Source organism: Rhinatrema bivittatum, chromosome 13 (assembly GCF_901001135.1).
Source record: "Rhinatrema bivittatum chromosome 13, aRhiBiv1.1, whole genome shotgun sequence".
In the NCBI taxonomy this organism is placed as follows: domain Eukaryota; kingdom Metazoa; phylum Chordata; class Amphibia; order Gymnophiona; family Rhinatrematidae; genus Rhinatrema; species Rhinatrema bivittatum.
This window is the reverse complement of record NC_042627.1, coordinates 10,358,799-10,377,998: the sequence shown is the minus strand read 5'-3', so window position 1 is coordinate 10,377,998 and position 19,200 is coordinate 10,358,799. Positions and strand designations below refer to the sequence as shown.

General features: G+C 44.2%; 1 protein-coding gene and 1 long non-coding RNA gene across 5 annotated transcripts in view; one reads left to right on the top strand and one right to left on the bottom strand.

Moving 5' to 3' along the window:
* Nucleotides 1-19,200, bottom strand: part of ALPK3 (alpha kinase 3) — a 115,442-nt gene that overhangs the window by 64,987 nt on the left and 31,255 nt on the right. For all 4 annotated transcript variants that reach the window (XM_029574384.1, XM_029574382.1, XM_029574385.1 and 1 more), the window contains 2 exons: nt 11,115-11,232; nt 3,004-4,693 (listed from right to left, as the gene is read on the bottom strand). In XM_029574384.1, coding sequence (XP_029430244.1) covers nt 3,004-4,693; nt 11,115-11,232 — 1,808 coding nt within the window. The remainder of the gene's footprint in view (nt 1-3,003; nt 4,694-11,114; nt 11,233-19,200) is intronic.
* On the top strand, nt 17,572-19,094 carry LOC115074687. The gene is made up of 3 exons (XR_003852318.1): nt 17,572-17,797; nt 18,013-18,366; nt 18,998-19,094. It is a non-coding gene; the product is annotated as an uncharacterized LOC115074687 (long non-coding RNA).

The window sequence follows — 19,200 nt, the reverse complement described above, 5'->3', positions numbered from 1 at the left end:
TTATTCAAAGACAATCTAGAAAAAAAATGTGTTTAAAATTTAGTTTCGAAGGTAGACGAAGAGGATGACTCCAAGATGTCAGGAGGTAAGTCGTTCCACAGCAGGGACGAGGACGGAGAAAGCCGAAAACCTTGAAGAAGCTCATTTAACACGACAGGAGAAGGCAGCAGGGAAAAAGATATAAACTTGTGCATCATCTGCAAAGCAGTGACACAAGCACCCATGCGAAGAAATAACAGGATGAAGGCCACGGAGGCAGAAAAAAATTAAGTAAACCTGGAGCGAGCCTTACGGGACACAAACTGTTAGAGAGCAAGGATCAGAAGAGGAATTATTTATGTGATCCTACACTCTCCTAAGCAATAATTGATTTATTTCAGTCTGATTAGACTTTTAAAAGGGCCATATAGTGAATCGCACAGGCTCTATAGGCATTTGATATTCCAGCTTTTCCCACAGGTTGTGTGATGGCCGATGATGGTAACCTCCAGAGCAGGAGTGGGCTGGACCCAGTTAGAGCTGGCTAGAGCAAGACCAGGACTGGCCTAGCACCAGGATACTCTCTCTATATCGTCCACCTCGGGTTGAGCCCTCAGGTTCTGGTGGCTGGCAGGACATAGCAGCAGGTGCACTCAGAGGACAAAGGACACCCAAAAAGAAGAGGGCAGAACTACAAGAAAAGAGAGACAAAAGGGTGTCTCTGAAACAAACTCAGGACAGGGGGTGCCCACCACCACACACAGTACAAGCGACGAGAAATATACAAAGCAATGCAAACAAGATCAGAAGGCCACACGCTTGGGCCAAATCTTAGAAGAAATGGTGCCATTCAATGTCCTTGTTAAGACTCAATGGACACAAGGACTCTAACTAGAAAATTCACTGTTATTCACGGCGGAGGAGGTGAGTGGAAATCTCGCCACCCCGATTGGAAGGCTTGCAAACTTCCCGAACAAAAAAGCGGATGTCATCAACAGTATGGAGAAACTCCTGCCAATGAGATACCAAAGGGGATTCAAGTCTACCCATGCGGAGGCAGGAACGATGTTCAAGGATCTCAAAGTTTTCCTTACATAAATGAGGGGACATGGGCAGAGAAAAGCATAGACAACAGATGTTGAAGAACAGTTAGACTGGTATTTTAAGTGATAGGTTTTGGCCGAGATAGGATGTGTAAAGGTAGACAGAGATAAAGAGAACAGACATACTGAGCATTGTTGGCAAGATGGTTGAAATGGTAGCCTAGTGGGAATCCAAAGATCAGAAGAAATCAGGCGGTCACATAAATTATAGCCCCATGCAGAAGGGGTGGAGAACGGAAATTCAAATGGGGGCAAAGAATGGGCCAGTGTTTATGGATAGCAGAACAAATCATGAATACTTGATTTGAAAAAGGGAGAACACACAAGTTAGTGTATCAGAGGACTCATTGCTCCTAAGGAGGAAAAAAAAGATCTCTGTTGACATATAAGGCATGTTTAATAAACTTGTGTGGGTGACCCTAGCCTTAAAACGGTCAATCATACTTTTGGCTTTCATTATAAAGTCCTCCCAGGTGGAACATAATCTTCAAAGCCTAAAAAATTGGCCAGAGAGGATTACATACCTCAGAAAATGTGGGTGTTGGCTAGAGCAGTGAAGAAGTGTGTTACAGTTTGTTGGTTTACGGAAAATGGAGGTGTTAAAAGACTCCTGTGATATTTTGTGATTTTTTTTTTTTTACAAAGGTCAATCAATCAAAGATAACACGTTATACTTTATTTTGCACATTTTCCTTTGCTCTGTTATTTTATGTGTGAATTATTTACTCCGCCTATACCTTTTACTATTTAGCATATGCAAGTATACTAACTTTTAATGCACGTACATATCTGCTGAAAAAAAAGACATGATGGCTTTAATTCTTGCTATATTTACAGTGTGCAGTAAATACATCGAATGTGCATGCTACGTACAGCGTCTGATTCGGTGACTAGCCAAAAGAAAGCTTATAGTGAATTTTCAAAGGAGTTACGCGTGTAAATGTAACATTCTAATGTAGCAATTTTCAAAAGCCATTTACCCACGTTAAGTGTATTTAACGTGGGTAAAACCTATTGACCATTCAATGTCATACTGTGTAGTATAGCAATTTTCAAAAGCTCTGTTACACGGGTAAAGTGCATTTATAGATGTAAAACCCAATTTTAAGTATATAAATGCTTTGGAAAATCAGACTCAGAGTGAATCACTTCATAGTGCAGGTGTAGGACAGAGGCCCCTTATAGACTAGAAGTGACGCTTCCATCGCAATGGCGTCTGCTCTCCAGCAATCACTCACCACAGAAAAATATTTCTTCCGTTTTATACAGGTTTGCTCCATTAAGGTTTTCTAGAAGGAGAAGGGGCTTCAGGGCAAGTTTGGTTCAGCAGGAAGTCCGTTACAACAGATGTTTATTGTAGTCATGGGATTTGCCGAGTTCTGCTTTCAGAAACATTGTGTAAAAAATACATACCAAGATGTGCCAACCAATTCTAGGAATCTCACAGGGTGGATCTGGGCAATCACGCCTGTGCAAAATCCACTGGAAGAGTGAAACCAGGCAGATTCCCAGGGCTAAAGTGTGATAGGCAGCAGCAGGTGTACCACAACATATTTCAGGGAAGGCATTATCATTTAATGAGTTTTTTCCTCCCAAGCAATGTCTCTTTATTTGCAATGATGTTTAACCTAACATGTGACACTCAGCTGCTGCATGCTGGAATTCATATGTTGACAGCAAAAATATTTCGTATTGTGTTACATTTGCCATAGCCACAATTAAAGATACTGTTCAAAAATCTGTGTTACCCAGTGCTAGACATACCAGATATCTTCATCCTCATTGCTTGCTACACAAATGCATAGATTTCAGGGCTATTATTAGTCTCTAATTTGCTCTGTGTTTCTGTGTTACTGTTTCACTGGTATGGAAAAACTTCACATGAGGTCAGTGAACCAAAAAAATAATTCATAGAACTTACCTCACTAAGTATTTGACACACCATCTGTTCTTTGGACAAGCTAGGCTGAGGATTTCTTATTTCATCTTGTAATGGAGGTAGTGAATCCTTCAGGATAACCACAGGGTTCATTGAAGGCATGCCAGTTTCAAGGACAGACTCATCACTTGATGGCACTGAGTCCAACAAGTCTGTTTCCTTGACAGTTCTGTCAAAAACCTCCATGGAATTGCTAACAGACAAAGGTATCTCCTCAGGGTCTGGTGCTACCTCTGTTGGAGGGAAAAGTGGAATCTCAGTGCTAGGCAATGAGGAGAGCCTTGAAGATGAAGATACTTCAGGAGCTGGTACAGTTTCTGCTGGAGGGGAATGTGCGAGCTCCATGATATGCAAGGAGGAGACCCTAGGTGAAGGTATCTCAGGAACCTGTGCTATCTCTGCTGGAAGGGAAGACAGAAGTTCAGCATTTAGCTTAGTCTTCTGATTTTGTCTCTCCAATTTGTTGTTTTTTAAATCCAAAGGAGAAGATGTAGCATCCATTGTCATTATGACTGCACTCTTTAACTCCTTCAATTCTGGTTTCATCCCTCTCTGTATTTTACTGCGTCGAGGAATCGGCTTAGGGGGGTCTCGAACAACATTTGGCAATAATGCTTTGATGGTTTCTGGTGGATTTTCCTGTTGTGTAATATCCCATCTCTTGGGTTCACACTTATTTTTAACATCAGCTTCATCTGGTACTGGGGGCATATTTACTTCTCTGGGTGACAATGTGTTCTCCAAATACATGTCTTTGAGAGAAAAGTGAACTATTTCCTGTGAAGGCTCAGAACACGTTGATTGCTTTGAATCTTTTGTTTTTTTCTCTTTGGAAGTTTCACCCTCTCTTAATTTTCTACCATCTCCCATGGGCAGTTGTTTTGAAGATATTAATCTTGGACTTTTGGGTGGCATTGTAGAAGCCACATTTTTTCGATTTGCTTCTATTGTAGGTGACTCTTCAACTTCCATTGCCTCCTGTACGTGGACCTTAACGGGCCTAGGGGAAAACCGTGGCCGATTTGCAGCAGGGCTGTTGCTCTTTTTGACACCATCCCCTCGTGCAGTGTCATCGAGCTTGACTTCTGTTACAGCAATATGTTCTTCCTCTTTCTTCTTCTTCTTAGCCAAAGACTCTTTTGCTGTAGGCCGTTTAGTTATTTTCTCAACTGTTTCATAGACATAGGCAAGAAAGTCCTGTCCATTCTCTTCTAGATTGTCTTGGGAGGTATACCCATTAGTGGTAATCTCTTCTCTGTTTGACCTTACTAAGATATTATCTGCATTTAACTGCTGTTCCATTGAGTCAGAGTTGTCGTCATGCAGTCTTAAATTAGGGTCTGGAATATGCACTTTGACTACATCTTCGTTTTTCATCAAAGGTGTGGGTGATCCAATGATGCCTTCAACTGAGAACCTCCTCTTTCGCTGAAACCTTTCAGGGCTCAGTGTTCTCAGCTTGTCCCCATCTTCCACATTCTCTTTTCCCCTCTTACGGCTTTGCTCTATCTCCCTCATCTTTGCTTCAGCTTTTCGTTTCAACTTAGCAAACCACCTCTGATGTATTTTATACTCCGTCATGGCTCCCACTTCTAAAACTCCAGAACAAGACACTATACCTTTATTGTTTCTGGCAGATGCCTGATAAATGGCCGCATCTTCTTCACTGCACCTGGTATCAACAACAACAAAATATTTATGCTCAAATAGTGTTCTTTGGGATAGAAACTCAACTTGAAAAATAAACAGAGTAGAAAACACATTCCATGGTGCTCACAGTTGTATAAACTTACTAATTACAGCCATCACCTTTTTTCAAGACCTTCAAGTTACTAAAGCAAACCCATTCCTGGCTCCCTTACTCCTGGACCCAGGCTACCTCAAGGCCAGAATTATTTCGGATATAGATTTATGTAAAAAAAAAAAAAATACTGCATAGTTTCACATCAAAAGCAATTATTATGTGCACTTAGAAAGCTCTGACTGTCACCTGCCCAACCATATATGTCATTTGTTTATGAACAAATGATTCCAGAGATATTGCATCAAGAATTCTTTGAATAAGATAAGGCTGGTTCAGTGGATGAGTGGCAGTGGTGTTCATGGCCTTGTGGGGGACCTGGGTTTGATTCACTTCGCCTTGGGGGAGGGGGAGGGGGAAGGAGTCATGATCATTGTTTTAGGGGGACACCCGGTGGCTGGATTTAGAATCCATGATACAGGGTTCTGGAAGGAGCCCTGGTGCATGGCTCCTCACGGCAGAACTATTGCTGCGATGAACAGACTAGGAACAGTGAGAGCAAGAATGTATTCAAATAGGAGGAAACTTTCTGGGTAGTAGCGAATGAAGTCTTATAACACAAGAATGCAAACACTGATTCCGAATGAGCTGGATGAAAAAGGAGAAAGAAGGAAATATTGCTCCCAACCCCCAACAAATATCTGTTTACCCAGGGTTGAAGTGACAGTGTTTGTAAAATGCAGCAGTTTCTGGAAGGTGGCAAAGAGCAGCAGTCACTGCACAAGAGATCCTAATATCCATATAAGCTCAAAGAGCCATTGGCCCTATTAATCACTTTGTCTTCACATCTATTGTGTGTTTAAACAAACAGACAGACCAAGTACTATTTTTCACCCTAGCTTTGTTTATTTTTGTGGCTTTAGTATTTTTCTTTTAAGTGGCAGTCATCAGATTTTGTTTTTTCTTCAGATTCACCAGCTACTATTCCATATCCTTGGTCTGATCACTTCATGATGAGCTTTTCTTTAAAGGTTAATGTGACAATTAATTTGCAGAGTTAAAGGAAAGTCATTAATAGGGATGTGCAGCCACTAAATTTTTGATTCATTTTTTCATTTTGAAAGGTTTTGGGTTTTTGTTTGGTTTTTTTTTTGGTTTATTTAATGATTTTTTCGGGTTGGTTTGTTTCCTGAACCAAGACGCCCCACAAACCAAGCATCTTCAGCTGCCCTTCCTTCCTCTCCCAAGACATCTACAGAGCCTGGGTCTGTAAATTTAGGCTGAGGCCTAGGCCTATCCAGGCTGAGCTGAACCCAGCTGGAGCCTCCCCAGGTCCCTCTGACACCACCAATTCCACCCTCTCAAAGTTTTCCGGGGCCCATTCCTCAGGTTTGCAAGTCTAAAGGGCAGGAGCAAAACCCACTCACTCCTGCCCTGCCTTCTGTACCTTGAAAAATTGGTGCTGGTGGTCCAGATATTGGAGCCAAAGTGATGTCACTTTAGTGCCTGTCTGAATTTCCACTGGTGCCATTATGTTGTAAAGCCATACAAATGGGTAAAACTGAATCTGCAAATTTGATCACTCACTCACTCGCTTTTCCATATTATTCAGGCACAGTAGGTATTATCTACATTATCAACTGAGGTCAAAAGAGGAGATATTTTAAAACAGGGGATGTGGTTACAGCAGGGCCGGCACGTCCCAACAGGCGAACTAGGAAGGTTGCCTAGGATGCCAGCCATTAGGAGGCAGCAAAGAGCAGCCATGGGGGGCTGCGAGAGGAGCCCATCCCACTCACAGACGAGAGGAGTAGAGACTCGACGGGCCGCGAGCAGCAGAGACTTGGTGAGCCACGAGCAGCGCCCATCATCCTCATGGCCAAGAGAAGCAGACACACGGCAGTCTGTGATCAGCGCCCGTCCTGCTCGCAGCCAAGAGAAGCAGAGTCTCGGCGGGCCGTGAGTGGCAGAGACTTGGTGAGCCACCAGCAGCGCCCATCATCCTCATGGCAGTCTGTGATCAGCGCCCGTCCTGCTCGCAGCCGAGAGAAGCAGAGTCTCGGCGGGCCACAAGCGGTGCCTCTGTTTGTGTGTGTGAGTGAGTGAGAGGGATTGTGTGTGAGTGAGAGAGCAATGGTGGTAGTGAGAGACAGTGAGGGAGCCTGTGTAAGGGTGCATGGGTGAATGAGACAAGGAACCTAAGTGTGTGTAAGAGAGGGGGGCCTGTCTGAGTGAATGAGGCCTTAGCCAGGGCCTGGACTGCGGGGGGTGTAGGCACAAGGCACAAGGTTCGCCTAGAGCGCTTAATACCCTTGCACCAGCCCTGGGTATCAGTGCCATGCTTGGTGAGGGGGCAGTTGGGGTGATCATTACAGGTCTCATGCTTTGGATGGACTCTGCACAACCGCATATCAGCAACTTTCAGTGTCTTATTTTCCCATAGCAAAGCCCTTTCTTGAGCTTGTGGTGGTACCGTTAGCCTCTTCTGTCTCTTTACCCCCTTCCCTTAGGCACAAGTCTCCTTCTTAACCTCTGGCAGATAGAGTTGGAGAATGGCTGCTTCCTCTTCCGTTTGTTTCAGTCTGAAGTCTGAATGTGCAGGGTCCCATAGGCTCACAGGACACGCCACATCCACATAGTTCAAACCTCAGATTGGAGCCTTCAGGAGGCAGCCACAGGTATAACTTTAGTCTTAACTGTCTATATTCATAAGAACATAAGAACATGCCATACTGGGTCAGACCAAGGGTCCATCAAGCCCAGCATCCTGTTTCCAACAGTGGTCAATCCAAGTCACAAGTACCTGGCAAGTACCCAAACATTAGATAGATCACAAGCTACTATTGCTTATTAATTACCGTAATAGCAGTTTATGGATTTTTCCTCTAGGAACTTATCCAAACCTTTTTTAAACCCAATTACACCCACTGCTGTAATCACATCCTCTGGCAGTGAATTCCAGAACTTAACTATGCACTGAGTGAAAAATAATTTTTATCGATTTATTTTAAATGAGCAATTTCTAATTTCATGGAGTGCCCCCCGGTCCTTCTAATATCTGAGACAGTAAATAACTGATTTACATTAACTTCTTCAAGTCCTTTCGTGATTTTGTAGACCTCTATCATATCCCCCCTCAGCCGTCTCTTCTCCAAACTGAACAGCCCTAACCTCTTCAGCCTTTCCTCATAGGGGAGCTGTTCCATCCCCTTTATCATTTTGAATGCCCTTCTCTGTACCTTCTCCAGTGCAGCTAAATCCTATTTGAGATGCGGTGACAAGAATTGTACACAGTATTCAAGGTGCGGTCTCACCACGGAGCGATACAGAGGCATTATGACATCCTCCATTTTATTTGCCATTCTCTTCTTAATATTCAAAAGAACAGAGCCAGTTAAGCTGTGAAGTGAGGCTTAAAAAAATAAAAATAAAAAGATTGCAGGCCTCCTGGCCCTAACAGGTCCCCACTCCCCACTCAAGGTCCAAATGCTCGGAGCAAAGGCTATAGCCCCCCACCCAAGCTCCCTTCATCTATTCTTTTTAATTCAATGCATAATTAAGCTTTGGACTTTATTTCCAGAGGATGTGGCTAAGGCAGTTAGTGAAGCTGAGTTTAAAAAAAAGGTGTGGATAAGTTCCTGGAGGAAAAGTCCATAAAGTGTTATTGATCAGTAGGGAACGGCCACTGCTTGCTGCCAGCACTAGTAGCATGGGGATCTGTTTAACGTTTGGATACTTGTAGTCTGGATTGGCCACTCTTGGAGACAGGATGCTGGGCTTGATGGACCTTTGGTCTGACCCAGTATGGCAGGTTCTTCTGTTCTTAAGAAGCGCTGCTCTCCTTTTGCTGATGGGAGGGAATCACGATGGGAGAGAGAGAGATTATGATTGTGCCGGAGCTGGGGAGGGCAGAGAAATGATGATGTGTCCTACACCTCCCTAGGATCAGTCCCCTATGACTATGACAAAAGTTGTATTTCTTCTATTCCTAAAAACCAGTCTGATGTCTGGGTGCCATATTTGCATCTGTGACAAGTCTTTCGCCTTCCGAAGTCCGTTGCCTCCTTTTACTTGTTTACTCTCGGGCCGATACAGTTCAGTGCGCTCCGGTGGAGCTAACAGTGTGCTAGCTTTACCCCTTATACAGTAAGGGGTAATAGCGCGTCGAAAACATGCAGCCAAGCACCCCGAAACTAATAGCGCCCGCAACATGCAAATACATGTTGATGGCCCTATTAGTTATTCCCGCACGATCCAGAAAGCAAAATGTGCAGCAAAGCCGCACATTTTACTTTCAAAAATTAATGCCTGCCCAAAGGCTGGCGTTAATTTCTGCCAGCGCCGGGGAAGTGTACAGAAAAGCAGAAAAAACTGCTTTTCTGTACACCCTCCCACTTAATATCATAGCGATATTAAGTCGGAGGCCCCAAAAGTAAAAAAAAAAAAAGTAAAAATTAAAAATCTGCCTGCGGCCTGCGGGTCGGAAGATGGATGCTCAATTATGCTGGTGTCCGTTTTCCGAACCCGTGGCTGTCAGCGGGTTCGAGAAGCAATGCTGGAAAAATTGAGCGTCGGCTGTCAAACCCGCTGACAGCCGCCGCACCTGTCAAAAAGGAGGGACCTCCTTTTACCGTGGTTCCTAATTTGCATAGGCCACCCTCCTGAATCGCGCGCCCAGGAGAGTGGCCTCTGCGTGCCAGGAGAGCGGGCGCGTGCCGGCTCTCCGGCGCGTTTTTCTGTATCGGCCTGCGAGTCGGCAGATTTTCAGCCCGCCGATTCACTGCTGCAGCGAGCTCTCTTACTTTGCCAGTTACATAATGCGCAATGGCGCAGGTTTCTGAATCTGTGGCTGGAATGATGAAGGGAAGAAAGCGATGAGCCACCTCATGGGAGCCACGCCCTTCCAGGGAAGGGAAGTTGGCCCCGTGCCTTACTGTATGGAGCAAACGGGTTGGGTGCAAACAGGTTGGGTGCCTCTCCCTGCCATCAAACTCACAGGTTTTCTTACGTCAGAAGCACAGCAAGTGCCGTCTGAGCTTCACAAACACTTTGCAACCATGAAAGAATAAGAACCATTTTTTCACTAGAAAGCTGAACAGGCAGAACCTGGAAGTAATAAAGGAAGGGTCCATTTATTTTAAAAAAAAAAAAGTTTTTTTAAATGTCTGGCAGTAAGGAATTGCTTTAAATATGAAGCGGACTGTTTCTTGGCTGCACTGTGTGCCACTCCCTCATTTGCTCTTATCCAGGGTATTCATCTCAGTTATATCCCAGGCTAGCTGGTATCATAGATGAAGTCTGCATCGTTGGTTAAGGAAGCGTTACTCTTCTTCCACTTATTTGTGCAGGATGTCATGCTCCTTCCTTCTTAATCCGGGCGCTCCCTTGCACTTGCTTCCTTGGTGCCTGCTGCTGAGAAAACCAGGCAGGGCTCCAGGTGACCTCTGCTGGCAGGTTTCAGGCTCCGGGAGGGGCTCCCTTGCAGCCTTTGACCAGCAGGGGGTGCTGAGGGACCTTGGCAAGGTTGTCAGGCCTGGCAGGGAGATGAGGAGGTGAGAGGGAGCAGGGAATGAAAAGGCTGCTGAAAGGTTAACACTTTCCACTGGGCTCGTTCTGCCTTGGTACGCTCCGATTTCAAATTCGGGGAACTGCGTGGGCAGGAGAAACGTGTGCATGTTTTATCAAGCGGTGCACGGAGGGGCCGGTTTCCAGGCTGCCAGCCGAGGTGCAAAGTACCTTGTAACTTATTTTCAAAGGGAAATTATGTAGGCACCTTCCCTTTTGAAAATTGCCAGGGGTACAAATTACCCACGGACCTCTGCCCCTGCTTTCTGCCTGGGCAAAACGTCTCTGGAAAGTAACGCCCGCGGATATGAAAATACGACTGACGTGTACTTATTTTCCAGTCCTGCCCAAAATACCCTCCCCTCCAACCCCCCCCCCAGGAATCCCTCCCCTTAATCCAGCTAGGGAAGCCCTCATAGATTTATCTGGATCGCGTGAGCTCAAATTTCAGACAGGCGACTTATCCAGGTGAATCCTGGCTTACTTTAGTAAATGGCTTTGAAAATTGTCCTCAGGAGGGTTAAAAAAAAAAAAAAAAGAGGAGGAAAAAGTGTATAGTAGTAATAATAACAGTGAAATAAAATTACTAAGTACAGAAAGCAGTTCTGGAGATGTTCAATCTAGTCTCTCGTCATATTACATCTCTGGCACTCATGTGGTCCCTGGTTCTGTTTTACACATGCAACTTATAAAGAGGTTGAGAGATTAATTTAATTTATTAGATCCCTTCAGTGAAGCGCAGGGACAGGTCTGAAAGATCAGAGCTTCCGCAGCTCCTCTGACTTACTTGTAGAGCTGCAGAGTGTGGCGCTTTCCGTTGCGTAAGATTTGATACTTGGGCAAGCCACAGTATCGGTCCATCTCTTCGTCATCCTTGTACCAGGTCACGTCAGGTATTGGGAAGCCTAAGAGCACAAGATGAAAAGGCAGCTGATGACATTTTGCTGAGTTTTGCTAAATCTTCCTCAGGAGCAGACTAAGAAGGGGAATGGGGTTTAAGGATGGCGGGTGAAAGACAATGCAACACACTCTACTCTGGGTTATACAGTGGCAGAGTCTACAGATACCCGCAAATATTTAATATACCAAAAGAGAAATACAAGATTTTCAGAGGGACATGCAGAGATAGCTATAAAAAAAAATATTTACAGGCCACTTTCAATATGGATAATGTTTGCGTCATGGCAGGGATAAATGTATTCTGCTACACTGGATGCACTGTTCCCCTACAGGCCGGATTTTCAAAGGGAAACCCCCATGTAGGGTTTCCCTTTGAAAATCTGTTTAAAGGCCTATGAGTACAACATTCCTGCAGGCTTGCAAGCACCATGACTGCTTTAAAAATTGCTCCATCAAGTCACAAATTCAGTAAAGGGATAATTTTAAGACTGTTTGCACAAGTGCACAGTCTGCGGGAACTTCTTGCTTGTGGACTTTGTTCTCATTTTCATTGTGAAAGTATGCCTATATTTTCATTTTGAATATTACCCCATACACATTTAAGCCTGCTAATTTGTAGAAACAGTTTTCACAACAAAAAAATAAACATTTTGAAACTTCTAAAGGGTACACAGAAGGGGAGCGCTGGGAGAGCGATCCCATCTTGAGGGAATAGTGTAGAACTCCAAGGCAGCACCGAGGGTAGATGAGGAGTGTCCCAGCATGGATGGAGACGGACAGTCTGACCCTCTGCCGGACCTGCATGCTTCTGGCGCCAACACATGGTGTTGGTTATTGAACAATCCTCCGACCGTTCCCAGCCCTTTCGGACCTGCCACAAGGAATGACAAGAAGCAGCAGGCCGGACTACAGTAGACGAAGGCTCTGGAACATAGAGACTCTAGACGTAGACGAGGAACTTGGAGGTACAGATGAAGATTCACTTGGGTGCGCAGACAAAGACTTGTGCAAGGAATTTGGACGAAGGTTCAGAAGTGAGGTACAGCAGGCAAAGGTATTCAGGACCAAGATCAAGTACTGGGTTGAGACTGCATCGCAGCATGCCCTACACAGCCACTACCCATGGGCTGGTCACGGACCACACTTGAAAGCAAAGCAGGTTCTAGACAAGGTGTGGAATAGATGAAAACTGGAACATGGCGAAGATTCGGTAGAAGCCTGTAGCAAGGCGCGCCCTACACAGCCCATCCTAGGCTGGTCACGGACCACACTGGAATGGCACAGGTTCAGTCAGAGTCTTAGGCATGGACGGACGCAATGCAAGGAACAGGCAACTTCTCTGCAATGCTTATCCGTAGAGAACAGAAGTGGATCTTTAGATTGAATTGCCTTCACCCTGAAGGGCTTAACAATGAGATCGAATGGCAATATTTTATTTGAATCATTTGGGTTTTTATTTTGGTTTCTGCTCCTGTATTGTTTACCTTGGCCATGATTGGCTGATTTTCTCGTTCCCGGATTGGTTGTAAAAACCGCACCAAAATAGCCGGTTTTAAAACGCTGTGTTTTGTCTATCCGCCCGCTCTCCTTGCCATATTAGCTGTATGAATTCCTCAGCAAGTTTAAAGGTATGTGTTCCCGGTGCTACAGTGTATACCTTGTACCCTAAATTAGGACCATAGTTCTAATGTAATTTTATTGTTGTTTTTTTCTAGTTCTTGCAAATTAATTCTGTCCCTCCCGACGCAGCCTTCGGGCGAAACACGGGGTCCGTGTCGGGGGACCCTGAAAGAATAATTTGTCTTTACTGCTTTGGAGCAATGGAGTTGCCATATTGAAGTTTCAATAAACTTTACCTTGTGTTTGATGGAAAAAAATTTTGGACCAATAACTTCTTTGCACTCCTTTTGGATTTGATATTGAGTTTTCTGGAGTACTATTATCGCTCCTATTCCTGTGTATTTCAATTCTTAATGTCAGACATACCCTCTGTATTTGTCTCCCTCTCCTTTCAGCAGCTCCTGGAACCAGACCAGAATCAACTCCTCTGCTTGATAACTGCGAAAAGATCTGGGTCTCAGGATATCCACAATGAATATTCTTCGGCTCTATTACCATACCTTTATCCTAATAACCCAGCTAGCACATGTATTTCAATTATCCTGAAAACCAGACCTGTTTGCAGTTCTCAAAAAAAGACCTGGCACGGTCCAGTCCCGATCTAGGGGTACCACATAGTCCCAGCAGAGAAGGAACAGAATGAACCTGCCTTGATGTAGCTCCTAAGACACGTATGGACTTGTGGTGCTAAGACTATCGGAGCTTCAAGTCTATACATGCAGGAGACTATTCAGCCTGCCCTGTACCATCCGGTAACCCTATCTGGTTCATAATAAGCAGAAGGCACAAATGGGAAGGATGGCACTGACGTCAAGGCTTTAGGATGCCAAAAAAAGCAGGAGAATCCGATAGCAGCCCTAGCAGGAGTGTTTTCGCCTTTGCCAGGAAACAAGTTTATCCATGGTAACACAGAAGCAACTTTTAAAGGAGAAGGATTTTTTTATGCAGTAGTCAAGTGGACAGTGTAAAGGGAGAGCACCGTTTTCTTGGGTTGTAAGTAGCAAATATTGCAAGACAAAAGCAATACAGCCATGCAATCAAATTCCAATTCTAAATTCCCTTTCAAGATTTACATTGTCCAAACCAAAGGAAACATGGAGAGAGAGACTTTAGCTAATGATATGATCAAAGACAAACACTGACGGTAACTTCTAAACAGGCGCGGGCACCCAGGTGAGGGCGTTCATTGGCCCACGCCCAGGAACACGGTCATTTTATAACGTATGCACACGTCGTAAAATAGCCTGACTGTGTGCACATGTGCACGCAATTTTAAGTGGACGCACGACTAAGTGCACCAATGCCGCTTCTACCGCGTAAATGGGGGGATTTTATAAGACGCCATTACCAGTTTATTCCCAGTTCAGCCAGGCAAGGAATAGGACTTCCAAACCCCCCTTCTCCCCTGTTAATCCCGACCCTTAAAACCCCGCCAATCTATTTATCTTTATTTTATAACCTGCATGTCAAGTAATGTTATGCGGTAGGGGGCCCTGGTGAGCACCTTTGTGCGTAAGTATTTCCGTGCTAATTTCAAGTTAAAATCCAGGAGCGCCCATGCCCTGCCCAGCCCATGCCCGCCCCACGCTCCATTTTTTTTTTTAACTTTTCGTTTGTGCACGAAGCGGCACGTAAGCGAGCACCGGCCTGACTTGTGCTCCTATTTCCCGGTTTTGGCGTGCGCCGGGTTTTTAAAATTCGCCATATTTTGCCTTCGCTGCGTGAGACTCTTTAGGTAGGACGTCATCGATGACAGACGTCTGTGTCTTCACTACAGCAGAAGACTGCGGAGGCAGCATTGCTTTTACTTACTGCCGGAAGATCAGCCGGAGATTGGATGGGAGGTAAGGGGTCTGTGGCTGGAGAGGGGAGATCTGAGTCTGGAGATTGACGGGGGAGATGGAGGCTGCCCGGGGATGTCTGAGGATGATTGGCTGTGGTGGGAGGGTTTCAGGGTTGGTGGCTGGCTGGATAGTTGGGGGGAGGGGAGCGCTAGCAGGAAGGACTTGGGAATGACTGACTAGACACCCATTTCCTATTACTCACTTCCAGGAATAACATTAGCTTGCTTTAGTCTACAAAGTCTATAACACGTTATTATTAGCCAGGTAGACTAAAGCAAGCAATTGCTATATCTGGGAGTGAGTAACGGGAATTAGGTCTGCTTGATGGGATCTGCCACGTACTTGCATCCTGGATCGGCCACTGTTGGTGACAGGATGCTGGGCTTGATGGACATTGGTCTGACCCACCATGGTACGTTTTTATAGGATGGGTCAAGAAGAAGAAGAGAGAAAGTTGTCTCTCTCCCTCCTCTGGTCTTGCTCCTTTTCACATCCCTACCCCCTCTCTAGCCTCTTCTCTCTCACACCTAATCCTGAATGCACCGTCTTACAGTCACCGTCCCCTCCATTGTTCTCCTAAACCTGCAATCCCAGATTCTCCCTCTTCTCCCACCTGTACTTCCTATTACTCTGTTCTGCCCTCCCCACTCCCAAACTTCTCCCACTCTCCTATAAGAACATAAGAAATGCCATGAAGGACTTCAAAGGGGCGTGGGATAAACACTGTGGATCCATAAAGTCAAGAGGCCGCCAATGAAGTGGGTGACTCGCCAGAATGACGGCTACTGCCTGGAGACAATACCCTTATTCAATAAACATACACATGCTTACTGTGACTCCAACATCGCTCTAAGCTTCAACAGCAAGAGGAAATGTGGAAAAATGGATTTACACTCACAAAGAGGGGAGTAGCTGGCTTGTTACGGCGGTTACTACCCCAAACCAAATAAGCCTGATGCTTCACCTTCAATGCATATACAGCATAGTTCTCTGCTTCAACGGCAGGGGAGAAGAAAAAAGGGTTCGCACTCACAAAGTGGGGAGTAGCTGGCTTGTTACGGCGGTTACTACCCCAAACCAATTGTGTCCGATACTTCACTTTCGATGCATATCCAGCATGGCTCTCTGCTTCAACAGCATGGGAGAAGACTGATACATCACGCATTTCCAGCATAGCTCCCTGCTTCAACAGCAGGGGAGAAGAAAAACAACCAATAAGGACTGTATAACATAGTCTGGGTAAAACAAATAAGCATGGGTGTAGCTTGCTTATTGCGGCGGTTACTACCCCTACTACCCCTAACTAATCAAGCTAGATATTTCAATGGTGGGGGTGGAAGGGAAATAGAACCAAGAGCTAAGAGAAACAGATAAGTATGAGAGAAAAAAACGTGTGAAGCTTGCTGGGCAGACTGGATGGGCCGTTTGGTCTTCTTCTGCCGTCATTTCTATGTTTCTATGTTTCTATATTGAACTCAGCACATCTGACAGTGGCCAGATCAGGTCACAAGTAGCCTTCTCTGCCCTCCTCATTCCCAGACTTCTCCCCTCGTTCTCTCCCCCATCTCTGGTCCTTCTGGTGGGGGCAGTAGGGGAGAAAGAGAGAGAGAGAGACTAGGAGGGCTGGGCAAAGGGGGAGGAAGTTGCTGTGCACAGGAGAAAGAGAGGAATTACATTTTCCAGTTTTGTACGGCATACAGAATCTGGATTCTTGAGGGTTGCATTTCAGTTTATGTTTTCACATTTGTAATCTGTGATCAACTATTCTTTATTTGGTGAGGGTCTGTCTGTGTTCTGCAATTGAGACCGAGCAAAAGATCTTCTGCTAGCGTGGAGGAATCTAAATTCATTGTGCTTGCCGACAGAAGATGTATTGGTGTTCTAGGGTCCTGCATAATATTTTCAGTGCTGCCTTTTCATAGATAGGGATGTTGCCCTTGGAGTCATGTGAGTTAGTGCTTCTGTAATATGGCGGGTTTGATACATATGTGCTGAGTGTGGGATGGGGAGGGATGGAAAGGTTTGCAGGATTTTGTATTTCATAATATGCCAGATAGTGGAGGAAGTTTGTTTCTGTTACTTAGATGACACCAGGTGACATGTAGGGGGGAAATATTCTACTCTGTCCCCATTGTTAGTAGGGTATAATGTGTGTATGGGGGGGGAGGGGATTTACTGTGGACGCAGAGTATATATTTACATCATTTATACTGGGTTTGGCTTTCACATACAATGACAAGAATGAATCTCACTCTTAAGCCAGATCTCAATCTCACAAATTTACTGCTAGTATTCTTCTTGCATTGTGCCAAAACAGCTTCTTTCTGAAACTTGCACCGGTAATACATACAGGCAACATATCAAGGTGAACTTGGAGATTTTTTTAATCAGGTGAGTGGTGTCCCAACAACTGGAGAGTTTCTGAATCTTTAGGCCACTTTTTCTTGTCTCTGATGACATCGCTTGGTACTCGATATTCTCTCTCGCTCGTTATATACATAGTACAGAATAGTCCCTTAGTACTGACACATCTATTAGTAATGCTATTTTTGTTGTTTTCTCCTTTACCACTATGTCTGGGTTTCTAATATCAAGCTTTTTTATTGGTTGGTCTGGGAATGATTTATATTTAAGATTTATGTGAAAAAGGTAGGTGTGAAAGAATTCAATTCACTGCAAAGTAAGAAACTGGCAGGGGAAGTGAGGATCAGAGCTGGGGATGATGGGACAGAGCTAGGGGTAGAGTAGGGGGCGGAGTTTGGTTTGCCCTCCCCTCCCCGATCAAAAAAGGTGTTCCCCGCTGCCCCCGTGCTCCCGTGCTGTGCACATTATTTCAGTGCTAATAAAAGGCTGCTCTCTAGAAAATGAAGACATAGGCAGGGCTAGGAAGTAGGAACTGGCAGGCAAATGCTGACTGTGCCTTTGCTTTATTCAGTGACTATGAGGGAATGCAGCAGTAAATAGCTGAGACACACGCTAGAGATCGACTAAGCCAATCTGCAACGAGCTCTGTCCCACAAAGGCTGAGAGGAGGCCTTATTAAATGGAATTTTCACACACAGTCAGCGTCAAAACAAATTCCTTGACATTCTAAGAGTGTAAATGGGTAAAAAAACTTATTTTATTTCATTTTAGTTGTTTTTGTTTCATTTCCGTTTTTCTCACGCACACTAAATGGTTTTCACAGACACTAAATGATTTTAGTATGAGCTTAAATGAAAGAAAAAATGAAACAAAACAAAAAATCGGGGATTTTTTTTTTTTTTCTGTTTTGAAAACACAAAAGGACCACATTTTGTTCATGTTTTCATTTTGTTTCAGAATTAAAGCATATCCCTGTGAAGCTCAAGGTGGAATGAGGCAGCTTACTCTCGTACAGGGCAAGCCAGAGCGAAACTTGGACAAACCACTGCAGCTTCAACATCAAACAAAGCGGCCATGGCTCCCCTGCACAATTCTATTCATTCCTTTTCTCTTTCAGCCATGCACAATAGTTAGAAATAGCTATATTCCCATCGGAGAAACAAAAAAAAAAAAAAAAAGATCCCCTTTCCTGATAGTTCCATAATTCTTATTTTATAGATTCCCATTGGTGGGGTGGTAAAATTCACAAAATAATTAAAAAAGTATAGAGCCAATCCTCCTACAGCCATAAATGGAGTGTGCACTAAAAAGGTGATTTTTTTCAAACGTTGCCTGTGTAAAAATCAGCATGCACATGTATAAATAACATATACTCACACATATGCTATTTTCTAAACCTCAAACATACAGGAGTAAGGGTGGCTTTGTGAGTAAATTTGCACCTGTTTAAAAAAGGGGCAGGCCAGGGGCATTACAAGGCAGGGCCAATATTTATGCGAGTAAGATGCTATTTTATAAGCAATTTACATATGTAAATTTAGCTGCTTGCTTGCATATATTTACACCTGATATGCATCTGGATTAGTGGATAGCAAATGTCTTAAAAGTGAAATACTGACTGGGTACTTTGACACTATGTGGCTAAATGAAAACGGCTCCATTAACAATGGCACACCAGACAGCTAAATCATTAGGTTGTATAAGTGATAAACAGTTTTTAAAGATATGGGAAAAATACATTATTTTCTTCTACACAGAGAGAGAATTACCTGTCTTAATTTCTGAATAATTTGGAGTCCTGAATGTTTTAAATAACACATTATAATTGAATTTAGAATTATGCTGGGTTTTCCAGTTTCTTCAAAATTAGTATATATAATATAAATATTATTGATTGTATTTACCTTAAGCATTTTAATATCTGGTTATTGCTGTTTTTCAGTTCTGAAGGAGAGGGTACAGTGAGGGAAGACCCCCCAATGATATCATGACTAGCAGAGGTGAGGGTCTTCAGTGGGCCTTGTGAACTAGCTTCCTAATCCTCCAAGTACTATGCTCTGCTGCTTGTGCACTTTGGTGAGTCTTCTGGGTTCTGTGGCTTATATGTCCTTCTGACTACCATCTTGTCTGCTGCTGCCTCAGATA